Raw genomic sequence first — 13,524 nt, 5'->3', positions numbered from 1 at the left:
TTGGAAAGTATAAGCCAGCAGTCATCACAGCTGAGAGGCCACTTTTCCCACACATTGTTGTATACTTAACTTTAGATCTTTTCAGATGTTTTGAAATATTTGTCTACAGGCTCATTTTGCATGTTTCTGTTTATGCTGACCTTCCTCAGCTTTCCTTCAAGTATTAGTCCGGTCAGGCTGCTGTAAGCAAATACCACAGACTGAAACAGCAAGCATTTACTTCTCACAGTTCTGGAGGCTGGGAAGTCCAAGTTCAAGGTAAGGTCCCGGTTGGTTTGGTTCCTAGTGAGAGCCCTCTTCCTGTCTTGCAGACAGCCACCTTCCTGCTGCCTCTTACTGTCCCTTTTCTGTTCAATTATTTTCTCTTTCCACATACCATCTACCATTGCTCCATCTTTGCAGCTTCTCCAAACTCAAGTGTGCTTTTCAAAGCCACTCTGACCAGAAGTCTCAAGATTCATAATTGGAAGTACACTCCACAACGTTCCAGACACTTGAAATACACTTTAAAAGCTGGACGCTTAGTGTGTTTCGAGTTTGCATCAGATGAAAAATAGGATCTGGGATTTTTCCAATCAAAACTGTAAACATGTTCTCAGAACAAATACAACTCAATTTTTCTTTATTCGTGTAACTTAACGGCATTCTTAACATTTCTGCACTTTAGGAAACACCTGACACAGTGCCTGGCATATAGTCTTTGAATAAAAAAATGGGTGCACATGCTTTCGTTCCCTTGAATAGCAGGCAAGAGAATCCTAGTGACCATCACTGTTTCTCTGCGTTCCCTGGACTAATGACGGAGTAAATACTGAAAGAGCAGTTTCAATGGGTTCATCAAGCACTGCACTAAAAGTAGGTCCCGTATTAGATAGGAACGCGAGTCTGGAACAAGTGGAAGCAGTTATCATTAATGGCATCGCCATATCATAAAGCTGCCAGAAACACCATCCCGAAGCTCCTGCCAAATTCCTGTTCTAAAACATGATTACTGACCCAAACAACAAAATCTGCCCTGGAAACAAAAACTCCCAAAGAGAGATTCATTTAACACCAAATCTCATTTTTTTTTTAAAGATTTTATTTATTTATTTGACAGAGATAGAGACAGCCAGCGAGAGAGGGAACACAAGCAGGGGGAGTGGGAGAGGAAGAAGCAGGCTCCTAGCAGAGGAGCCTGATGTGGGGCTCGATCCCAGAAGGATCCCAGAATGCCGGGATCACACCCTGAGCCCACGAAGGCAGACGCTTAACCGCTGTGCCACCCAGACGCCCCCAAATCTCATTTTTTAAATGACCTCTCTGAGGTCTAACAGAATAGCAGAGAAAGCAGCAATTTGCATATATTAAGGTGGATGTTGAGGCTGCAAAATTGTCAACATCCTACTAGTTACCATTTCAAAAGCATTCATCACCCCTATCTCTTATCTGGATACTGCAGCTCTGAAAGGAGTCACTGGAGGCTGGTCCTAGGAACATGATGTGGCAAAAATAAAGCCAAATGCTGCAAGGGAATAAGATGAGTGGACGTTTTCCGCCTTAAGGAAGTCAACTTACGAATTTCTAAGGAAAGGGGATTGAATGCTTTTCTAACTTCTTAAAGAAAACCACCACTAGTCTGGCATGGTGTGTCTGTATGCGGGCTCTGACACGACGCAGCTTTGGAGGTTAACTGGCAGGACCGTAGAAAACACTCCTCGGACAGCATGTAAGGGTTTAGCAAATATTTATTTCTTTAGCATCTAAGTTGAACTAAACAGAAATCGTACATAACGATAGAGGCGAAGGATGCAGGGCAGATCCACACCATAGTCGGAGAGACGCACGGGCAATGGTGTTTGGACCTTCCTGCTAGATGGTCAGTCTCACGGCTTACATCGGTGACAAGAACTAAGAAAGCACATGCTGTTTTGGACCCAGGCAAATAAAAGGGAGGCAGAAAGGCAAGACCGCCCCCGCCCCGCCCCAATATAGTACTCTAGCTTGTAACTAAGCCATTTAAACATAAACAAAACACATTGAATCCTAACGAAAGCCAAAATTTAACGCTCTCTTCCCAAGAAAAAATAAACATATCAGCTTAAATAACACACTACAATCAAAATGGTGTTCGTCGAAAGTCTATTATTTATAACTGAGTCAAAGGCAACAGTTGTTGGCCTGAAAAATGAGCACTGTTCTTGAAAAAGTAACTCAGATGCGATGCTCTGCTGTAAGAACGAGAACACGGGCTCCTGATCATCAGCATGGCTGTGGCGCTCTGTCCTGGGGGCTCAAGCATCTACCCCAGCCCCAGCGGTTTTCTTAGTGTATCCGGCAGGCTGAAGACAACTCATTTTTAAGGACAACAGCTGCTGTGTTTGCTTCATGCTTAACACCAACACGCAGAACTATTACTGTATTTTACAAATTTTACAAATGTTCAGAGTCGCTATGAAGATTTACAAAGCCCCACACCCTATAGCAAATATTAAACACTCAATAAAGACATCCTAAGAGTGTAACTAATTTGGGCAAAGAAAAACCTCTAAAGTATATACAGAACTGCCATTTACTAAACAGGCAAAGACTTTCTATTCCCTTTTTTCCCCCTAAAGCTCTTCTTAGTGTTTATTTCCATTTGAATCCCTGTTTCTCCAAGTTAATAGCTTTGCACTGAAATATTCAGCAATAAACACAAAGGGAAAAAAAAAAAAGCAATGTAGAATGTTAGACACAGAAGAGACCTCACAATTTCTGAAGCAAAACCTCTTCAAGTTGCAATCCTCCTCGCTAACAAATCCGCATCTCTAGCTCAATAGGGGTGACGAAGGACTGAAAGAGGAGATGTACACTGTTTTCTATCAAGGCTCGTTCTATTCCCAGGACCTCTCCCTTCACAGAGGAGAACACAGCGAGGTCCAAAGAAGCATGAGACGATCCTACATGGAGGTGCTTCTTTGAATCTGGGATGGGTGGTTAATGCTTGTCCCTAGAGGGCAGGATTTCTCTTCCCCAGCTCTATCTATGACTGGGGAAAATGTGGTGGGTCAGGCAGACTCTTAATTCCTCCTTGTCTTGCAGGTAGCTAAAGGCGGAGAGACTGAGCAAATGGGAAAAAGTGTATAGATACGAAAATTCAGTGCTCTCTCTAAATTGTGGACTTGAGTCCTCTAAATTTTTTCAGGCTTTTCTCAAATTAACATTTTAAAAAGCTCCCCCTCTTACTAGTCATCTCACTTTACTTAAACAGCTTCAAGGTATATTTAATTCTTAAGACTTATATCATAAAAATGTTATTCTCTGTCTTATCTCTTCAGTTAGCAAATATCTGAGCTCACAACTGACATCACTGTTACCAACTGCTTGTGCATGTCTCAGGATTAAAACGGCAACAACGAACACAGGCACTGTCTGCCTTACTTAACAAAAAGATTTGAATACAAGAGAAAAAGTCCTGCTTTCCCTTTTCTTGGATAATGGAAGAATATTTTCAATAAATTGTGCTTTATTGACTTTTCTGTTCACTTTGAGTGTTTCAGACATAAACTTTGCTAAAGACCCTGTGATCCGTGGTTATGGTTCTCTCTCTCCACATTGGGCAGGATTTTACTGATAAATATGCTGTTTTCAGTTAATTTTGGTGGGCAGCAATGACCTCCAGTGGATTCACGGGCAAACAGCAACTGGGTTTTTCAGAGAATGTTAATTTTCAAAATATTTTACCCTTTAGACCTTCTGGAGCTTGGTGGCTTAACAAATGAACTTTTTAAAAACATTTGTGTGTTTCTTAATTTTCGAATGAAATTGCAAGCCATTACATCAACACTTGAACTTTCTTAATTATGTACCCCATAAGCAAACTTTGAAAATTGAACTGAATATTTAAAGTTAACATTTAAATAAATATTCATAATTGTTTTCATGTGTAATTCACTTGCTTTTAATTTTTATTTAAATGAGAAATCTCAACAAAATTTCATAATTTAGAAAAGTAATCGCTAACTAAAAAGGAGAAGGAAAGACATCAAGAAATAAGCATTCTCAGAAATAAAAACTTTTGATACTACTTATAAAGGGAAAAGTGCTCTAGGCATCTCGATAGTTAAGTGAACTCATGAAACAATTTTCTTATTAACATAAAATAGGAAAATTTGATATCCGAGAGCAAACTCTTTTAACATTTTAAAAATAGTAAACGTATGTTTCTGGAGTATCTTTTATATTTTAGGGAAGATCATTTAGAAGTCATAAAATTTAAGTTTTAATAGAGCTTCGGTGCTGTTATCTTCATTTTTGGCTTGTGAGGTAATAAGTTATTCATAAACACATTATCTCCACCTTAAAGCATGACATAAAGACATTTTTATAAGGTTTCATTTCTGAAAATGGACAAGATGTATTAACAAACTGCTTTCTAATCTTCACTGGACAATCTGTGAAAAGAGAAAAAAGATAATAAACTTTTTCTACCACAAGAGGGCAGCAAAAACATTTTCCAGTTAGACGTCTAACTGTAACTTCATCTTTTTTTTGGCTTTTTTTTTTTTTTAAATAAGTTAACTTAACTTCATTCTTTATGCAGTGGAGTGAAATTGAAAGGACGTGTTTTCATCATGAAACGTAACTGTAGTGAATGGGGTTGAATGAATGTTTTATGAAGGGCACGAGCCTCAAGGTGACCACAATTTTTCTTTCATGATTTACAATAATTACAACACACCTGCTTCATAAAACACATAGGTTAGATACTAAGACAAGAATTCTTAAAAAGTACAGACAGTTCATATGAGAACGTTAAAGTATTTGATATTCTGAATTCAGAAAGATTAAAATATATATTTTCATTTTTTCCATGCTTATTAAAATCTCTAATTTTTCATCCATATTCCAATAATCCTAAGTCGTCCAAGGGTAAAATAATAATTGCCAAGGAAAAGAAGCCAAGTACTCAAAACTACAGCTATGGTCACTTTTTGGTAAATATAGTGGGAAGCCACCGAGGAATATGCTTGTTTAGAAAAATTAGTGAATTATACGAGATTTTTAACCAGTCAAATGAGTATGTAGAATAATTTATCATAATACCTTCACAGTCACTTCTGCGTTACAGAAATGTTTTAAGCTATACCAAGAGGCTGAATGGTTTCTCTTTGCCGTCGCGGCTGTGCTTCGGTTTCGGGGAAGCCAGTCGCCGGTTTCACCCCATCAGGAGTCCAGCGTGTGTCTGGGCAGGCGGTAGTGCTCGGCTTTGGCACGCAGCTTCTTTTCCTGTGGGTTGGCGTATTTCCACTTGGAAGGCGACATTTTAAGCTTTCTCCTCTTCTTGTCCGTGCACCATACCTTTTCACAGTATTCTTCCACTCTCTGGAAGTTGCTATAACCGATCAGCTGCAAGAATTCCTTGTACCAGGGTTTTGCCCCATGTGGGACGCTACTCTGGGCAGGACAGGGCGTCTTGTGAGGCCCGTCCTCCTCATAGTCTTTGTGAAACATCTCCTCTACTCTCTCCTCTTCCACTACCTCCAGGATAATTTTACGGACGGTATGGACAAAACCGTGCTCTACTGTCTGGCAAAAATAGGTCCCAGCGTCCATTCTGCGCACCCTGAGGAAGAGTAAACCGAGGTCCATCTTAACCACTCTGTCGTCTGTCTTCACCTGCAAGAACAAGAACATTAATGGCACTGGAGTATATCCAGGAGAGAACACCAACCTGTAAACCCTTTCACTATCTGTCTTGAGTCCTTTTAAATTTTTGTTCTCCCATGATGAAATCCTGAGTCATAGATGCATCTGAGTGAGCGAGCAAGCGAGGACAAATTAAATCAGGTGTGTGTATGTTGAGCTTATTTACATTTGAGATCACTTCATATTGATGATTTTGAGGTCATTTCACATCAATATTGTTAAGAGCAGAATGAGAGAGGTTTCTCCCCAATGCTTTCAATGAATCATTAGAAAAAACCATCTAGCTCAGTATAGCACTCAAAGTCAGAGTGAAACGAAGATCTGTTAAGTGCATTTAACTTTTTCTTAGCAGACAGCAAAAATGCCATTTTTCACACTATTAGTTGAGTGGTTCTTACTCCTTCCAGATCATAAAGACCAGTGTCTCTATAAGGACCTCTGTTAAGAGATCAGGGATACCTTCAATCTTGAAGAAAGAAAAAAAAAAATCACCCATTCATTAATGAAGTGAACATTCCTTCTATTTCGACAAGGCTTTCTATTTAAGAGAGACTTAAAAATAAGCAAGAAAAATTCATAATCTCCTCTGAAGAATCTTACCCTCCAGTAAATATTAAGATTGCACATAACCAGTGCTCAAATATCTTTTTACGTCTGTGACATAATGAATTATGCACATTACTTCTATGAATAAATACAATTCAAGGTAAGAAGCGCACAGTAAGGCTTTTGATAAATACGGCTCATATGATAAACAGTGAGTCTGATTTGACATCAGACAAAGCTAGATTCAAACACCGGCACCGGTGTCTACTAATTGTGCGATCTAGGGCATTTACATATATTCTCTTAGTTTTCTTCATAAAAATGGAGACAAGCCTACTGGCACTTGAACGACTGTTGTGAAATTTAAATAAAATAACTTCAGTGAGAACTTTGCACAGTGCTACCAGTACTTACCTCGCCCTTTCCTATATACAGCCCTCCAGCTAAAAACAAACAGGGACGTGTTTTCAGAGGGCCTTTTCGGAGGGCCTAGGATCACACCCTGGGGGCTACAAAGGTGAGTCCCACTAGACTGGCTAACTTCGCCCTTGAGAATACAAAATGAAAGCGATATTCACCTTTGCCGATATAAAAGCGGCCGACTAAGCACCACAACCGCGCTGGCAGTCAAGGCCGTGAAGGCAAGCATGCTGCGGTCCCGGGGGCAGGTCCTGGTGGGCCTGCTGGGTCCAGCTCTCCCGAGCCCTAATCAGATCTGGCATGTCTGGAGTTGCAGCGTGTGCTACACAGGAGTGTATGTAATTACAGAATTTGTGAATCGTGCCAAACGGCACTGGCGGGGTAGTAAGAGAATGCATCTCACACAGGCAGGTTAAGATAAATTATGAGGCTCTCAGAGGGTTTTTTCCCAGCCATGTAGGGTAAATTAATTACTCAGCATCTTCAGAGCGACACAGTTGAAGGGGCTCCACAAATCCTTGACAGGGGCTTCCCTTGACTTGGCAGGACCCTTGACTTTTCAGAGTTCTAGAGCCATTAACTCAAGAAGTTCGCTCGTGAGGAAGCAGGAAGAGCAGTCAAACCCAAACCATCGTCACTGCATCAAACAACCGCTTATCTGCTGACAGGTCTTGCTGACAAGGCATCCCGGACATGTGTCACAGACAGGAACTCAAAGGACTTGGTGTCCCTGCTCATGTTCACCACCACTTTCTCTGTAAACTTATCACGTCTTGGATGATTCTGACTCTGAAGCTCAGCCTCGATTGTCTTCTAAACCCGTGGCTCCATGTGACATAGAGGGACCCACCTCCTAAAACCTTTTTTTCCCCGTCTGGTACACGCCATTTTACTGTTCTGGTTCTCTTCTTGGTCTCTTCCGTAGATTTCTCCTTCCCTCTAAGGCACAATCCTCCACCCTTCCCTGATCTCATGTTTTACTTGCATTCATTTGGTAACTCTTCTATTTCCATTTCAATCAGCTTCCCTAAGATGGTGTATCTTACACAGAGATCATCCATTGTTCTGTGTTGCTGTTAATTACAAACACTGACCGAAACTTACGTGATCCTTCATTATTTACAATCCAGCGTCTCTCCTTACAAACTGCACTCCCCCCTTATGAACTTCCATATTCCTGACAATTAGATTATTCTTCTTCTAGTCCCTCTATCCTCATGTGTTGTTCTGCTTCTTACTCGTTATTATGCTCTCATATCCACTACATCACAAATTCCCATCAGCATTTCTTCTGTGCTGATGGTGGGAAACATTCATTCCATTTCACTATTTTCCCACAATGTTAGATTCTCATACTTTGTGACTGATTCTTCGACCTTACCTCATGGTAGACTCCTCCCAAATCTTCCTTCTTTTTTTGTCTGCTATTATGCCCAGCTTGATTCTGTTTCACGACCTAGACTGTTGTACCTGTCTGGAGAGACTTCCCTATTGCTGGTTCCATATTGGAAAAGGCTGAATTAAAACAGCATCTCTTCAAACGTGCTTCCCTCACAGCCCTGTAAGGGTGGTCCTGCTGCCCTTATTACCATCATGTCACCTGCTAACCTTTGTCAACTGAGCAAGCAACATTACCTGCAAAAAACCCCAAGTCCTTCAAATATTTTTCTTTCGACTGATACCTCTCCCCCTTTCTTTCAATAAATTGGTACTATTTTACTCTGCTTCTCCTTTTGTCACGCTCCTTTATCTAGATTCTATTGCTTGCCCAAGCAGGTAAGAAGTGTTCAGTTAACCAGATCCTGCCTTTCTAAATCCATACCCCCAAATAGCATACTCTAGTGCTTCTCATAGGGTTGGAGAATAGGTACATTTCTGGATGGAGATAAATGAGTATTCTGTAAAGTCTTCTTAGATTATTGTGTTTAATTTTCATGATAATCATGTAAATTAATAAACTATATTTGGGATCATGGGGAAGATCAACTTCATCGTTAGTATTGGTGTTTACCATAGACTCTGAACCATTTTCAAAGCTTTAACGGTTTCCAGCTGCTAAGAACAAAGATGGATGTAGTATGTTAATGATACGTTCCAGACAAATGAAAACCAAACATCATCCCTATGCAGTAATGTACATAAAAAGTTTTGAAGTCACTTGTATAGAGTGTTAGGGGGACTGAGTCAGCACATGGCACAAAATGCTGCAGGCAGATGTTTCATACACATGTGTACATGGATGTGGTAATCTGTGTTCCATGTTATGTTCATGCAGATGCCTTATTTCAGTGCAAAAAATTATCACATTAAATAAAGATTTAAATGATGCATAGACTTGTTTGTATCTTATTTGTAAATTTGTTTCTATATTTGAATGAAAATTACAGGCATAAAGAATGCATTCCTTGTTTCATTCTTGTGAACATTTCACAAATATTTTAAGACAAGTCGCACTAGCAGCCTAAGACACTGTTTCAGTTTCAAGGGCAGATGGTGGGGACAGCCTGAACAAATACCAGAGTCAAGTCTTCCTTTTCAGATCTCCTTCCTTTCCTGGTCCCTTGTATTGCCACTTTCTCTCTCACTTACATGGCTTATTTTGGTCCTTATTCTTCCTTATTCTTCCTTTCTGTTAGTGAACTCCTTTCTACGGGGTCCACCAAACCATTTTTAAGAAATTTCTTTCCAAGCTTACACTTTCACTTCTTAATGAATACTTTCTTTTCAGCCCTAAAGATCTCCTTTTCTTCTTCTTCTTCTTCTTCTTCTTCTTCTTCTTCTTCTTCTTCTTCTTCTTCTTCTTCAATAACTCAATAGCATCCACATTTGTAGCACACAGCTGGTATTTATATTTCTCGTCAAATAATTTTGCTATGCAAGTTTCATCTCTTTAACTGTAAGTTTCGTTAAGAGCAAAGGCCTATCTTTTAATTATACTGAGTATTCCATAGTGAGTAGAGTGCTCAGTGAAAATGAGAACATATTAATTTGTTCAGAGTGGACAAGAATGCAAGGCCATGGGGTATCCCAATAAAGGTACGTCTAGAAGTTATTCACCTTTTGTATGTAAATCCAGTAATGATTTGAACAGGGTGGAAGCGAGCATGATTTCAGGAGCTGTCAGTAACTACCGAAAGGGCTAGGCTTCACAGATACATAAGGAAAAGCATTTCTAGGACACTGTCTTCACCTGGAAAGAATCTGCATACAAACACCCTCACTGAATAAGGTCCTCTGTTTTCTCCCTACTATTCTTCCCTTAGGAGGGAAAATAAGAAAATATGAAACTCATCTAGCATAGTTTCTGGCATATACCAACCAGTTTATGAAAATGTTTTAAAATAAAACAAAAGGCAAAAATGAAAATAAACACAAATCCCTGGCCACTGGGTTAGTAGTGCTTCCCCCCCCCCCCAAGCAGGTATTTCTTTCAAACTCAGAAACCCAATTTGAGAAATACTGCATTGTGTGTATATGCAGTCCAGACGAGTTCAAAGACATGGAAGCGTGACAATTCCAATGGGAACCGTCCTCCATCAATTATTTGCATGTTAGAGATAGCGCCTGTCTCAGAATGTAGGTTTCCCTTCCTGGTTACAGTGAGTTAGAAATTTCAGTAATAAAAGACGTTTTAACTCCGAAATCTGGATGGCCGTACACTACGTACGTTAAATCACCTTGAAAGTTAAATGTATCTTCCGTAGCCTATGAATACCTAAAAATAAAAGTGACTTAGAAATTTGTATTTGAAGTCCTTCCATGATTTAATCTTTCCACTTTAGTCCACATGGGCGCCTTGAGCAGCAAATCTTGATTACACAATTGTTTTCATCAGCTGTGCTTTCCCTACGTCTGCGGACCCGATTTCCTTGGTCAAGAAGATGATACATAATACATCACTTTATCAAATATTCTTACAGGCAATCTACAAAAATACAGCATTTCTTACTGAAAATGGTTTTAATATTCTGAGTTATAGAGATTGATTCAGTATGTTCTGTAATGTCAAATAAAAAAAAAAAAAGTAATTGAACAAAGAACCAGCACATCTGGAAGCTGGTCAGGAAGAAGCAGTGATTTCCATGTGCATCAACCATCTGGGTCCATGCTTGCTTTTCATAGGAAAAGGAAAGACGTAGGCCTTGAACTGGTTTCTTTCAGAATATATTTAACACTTAAATTAGTTTTAGTCAAGCAATAAAGACCAACAATTTATATATTTATCTGGCCTACCTTCAGCACACACAAATCATTTGACTTCCAGAAAATGTATCATACATAACAGCATAAAAGTAAAAATCTTTTTATAAAAGCACTTTTCAATGTGAACCTGCTTTATGATCGAGATGAATGCCCAATGGGAACAGGGTGAATTACTTAAGAGCTCACTTAGGGAAGCCTATTACACTATATAGAAAGAATTCAAGTTGTATATATACTTCAGATTAATTAAAGATCCAAAAGTGGAAAACCTTTTTCTAATACAAGAAGATGCTGAGAAGAAAGTTATTATAAATAATAACTCAAAATCATACTGTGAAAAAATGTTATATTGAGAAACATCAACTATATCAAAGAGGAAATTTGGAACATTTACATTCAAGAACAAACTAATACTAGAAGATGTAAAGAACTCTTGAAAGTCAAGAAAACAAAAAATAAAAGAGAAAAATCAGGAAAAAATATCAATAGGTAAGTAAATCAGAAAAGGAGAAACCCAAATGTCTAATAAGTATGCAAGTTAATGTTCAATCTTACTAGCAATTTTAGAAATACAAATGTAAACAAGACACCACCTTCTACCAGCAAGACAGCCAAAATTAGGAAATACCAAACACTGGTGAGAATATGGAAAAATGGGAACCCATATAAACCACTTTGAGAGCACAGATGTTGCCAAAATTCTGAAAAGCGAGCTGACAAAATTGCAGAAATGAAGGATGTCACAAGATAAGAACGCAGAGATTTGCATTCAGATCTGTAAGAGGTTACTTGAAGAGATGATCATTAAAGATGTGGTAGTGGGAATTAATGACACTCTTGGTTCACTCTGAGGAGGATGGAGCAATCAAGAGCAATGAATCCATGCCATGGGATGCTAAGTTGCAGTCAGGAACAATGAAATAGACACACGCACAGCCACAGTGATGAACCATAAAAACGCAGTGTTGAATTATAAAGAGAAGCAGAAGAAGATCTAGAACTCAACAGATTTATCTTTGCAGCTCATGCGTCCTCAAAATGTTATATACTTGTTCAATACAGTACAGATGATGCAGTATTGGACTTACTCCAGTCATCACAGTGCATGCATATGGGGAAGCAAAGATGAAAGTGGAGAAAGGTGGTCCAGGAAAAATGAAGTCAAACAAGAAAGGAGATTTGTGCGAACCCATTATGACGACGTGCTGTGAACTAAGTAATATGCCTATAATGATTATCTTGGCTTGGCAACCAATAAACTGATCTGTTCAAGCTCTAGTATCCCATTAATCATAGGATTTTAGAAATAATGCTGCAAAATACACAAACAGCTACGTAAGGGTCATGTTTTATTTAAAATTTCCATAGCAAAGACAACCAGGATTATCAGGATAAAGGGAAAATAAGAGGAGGGGATGAAAGAAAGATAATGTTTGAACACAAAAATGCATACCATAAGGTACTGAACAACTACTATATTTGGAGTACAAGGTCAACACTAAATTATCTAGTGACTGAAAGAAAGAGGAAAGCATGCTAAATTCTAAGGCCCAAATGACTCTAATGTATATTTAAAAAAAATTATTCCTTATCGCAGGGAATATAGCCAATGATACTGTAATCGCCTTGTCTGGTGACAGAGGGCAGCTACACTTGTGGTGAGCACAGCATAGTGTCTACAGAAGTTGAATCACTATGTTGTACACCTGAAAATAATGTAACATGATGTGTCGACTACACTCAAAAAAAATTATTGTAATAAAAATAAAGTTACTCTTTATGACAAGCATATCTAACCCTGGCACTGAAGCTGAGGGGGAAAAAAAATCTCTTCTGTGTTTTCATAAAATGATACAGGCAACCTAACAATCACACTACACTAAGTACACTTTCTTAAGGTCACATCTCAAGGTCAAGACAAGATGCCCAAGTACAGTTCAATATGAGCTAGTCCCTCTAGATGAGGGACTAACACCACGTGGTATGGATACACAGTTCTGTGTGGATACATATTCATGCAGAAGTACAGTTTTTTATTATCTATAAGACTGTAGGAACTATAATTTATCCTGGAATAAAGGGAATTAAAGAGTGAAGGGAATTCACATTTTTGATACTACTGAATGTCCACCATGTGTCTGACACTGGGCTTGCGGAGTTGCCACGTTACTTTGTTTACAATCAGATTGCCCAGCGTGATCTTAGTGGGATAAAACACAGGTCTGTATCTGATTCCACAGACCTGGAAATGCATATTTAATTTTCAAAGATGGTCAGTATTCTCTTGGAAAATTAACCAAAGAGAGTTCTATCTAAATGACTAGATCCACTTCCCACTTCTATTCTTATGACCAAAACATTGCTCTGTATTTTCCACTTACAGGAACTGTGAGGGAAAAAAATGAAATTAATGGGCTATACTGCTAATTATTCCAGAACTAAAATATGGGGCAAATGACATTAAAAACATATGCTTGTCAAGATGGAAAATGTAAATTATGAATACCTACTTGTAAAGAACTGTTCGTTTAGAAAAGATGAGTGGAGTTTTTTAAAGGCTGAAATAGAAACATCGAAAGTACTAAGCAGATGTTTCAAATGAGGCAGAGTTCATGCACTTCATGTTATGACAACAAGAAAAACAAATAATATCCATGTGGAGCAAACCTCATGCTTTCAGTACAT

The 13,524-nt window shown here is 38.8% G+C and overlaps 1 protein-coding gene across 1 annotated transcript in view; it reads right to left on the bottom strand.

Moving 5' to 3' along the window:
* Positions 1 to 1,709: 1,709 nt before the first annotated feature.
* The window catches only part of SEMA3E (semaphorin 3E), a 242,223-nt gene continuing 230,408 nt past the window's right edge, over positions 1,710 to 13,524 (bottom strand). The window contains exon 17 of the mRNA XM_045793367.2: positions 1,710 to 5,640. Coding sequence (XP_045649323.1) covers positions 5,188 to 5,640 — 453 coding nt within the window. The 3' untranslated portion in view covers positions 1,710 to 5,187. The remainder of the gene's footprint in view (positions 5,641 to 13,524) is intronic.

This window comes from Ursus americanus, chromosome 3, assembly GCF_024610735.1.
Source record: "Ursus americanus isolate L20-20 chromosome 3, mUrsAme1.1.p, whole genome shotgun sequence".
Lineage (NCBI taxonomy): Eukaryota > Metazoa > Chordata > Mammalia > Carnivora > Ursidae > Ursus > Ursus americanus.
Note: the sequence above shows the minus strand (reverse complement) of the source record. Positions and strands in the feature narration are given on the sequence as shown.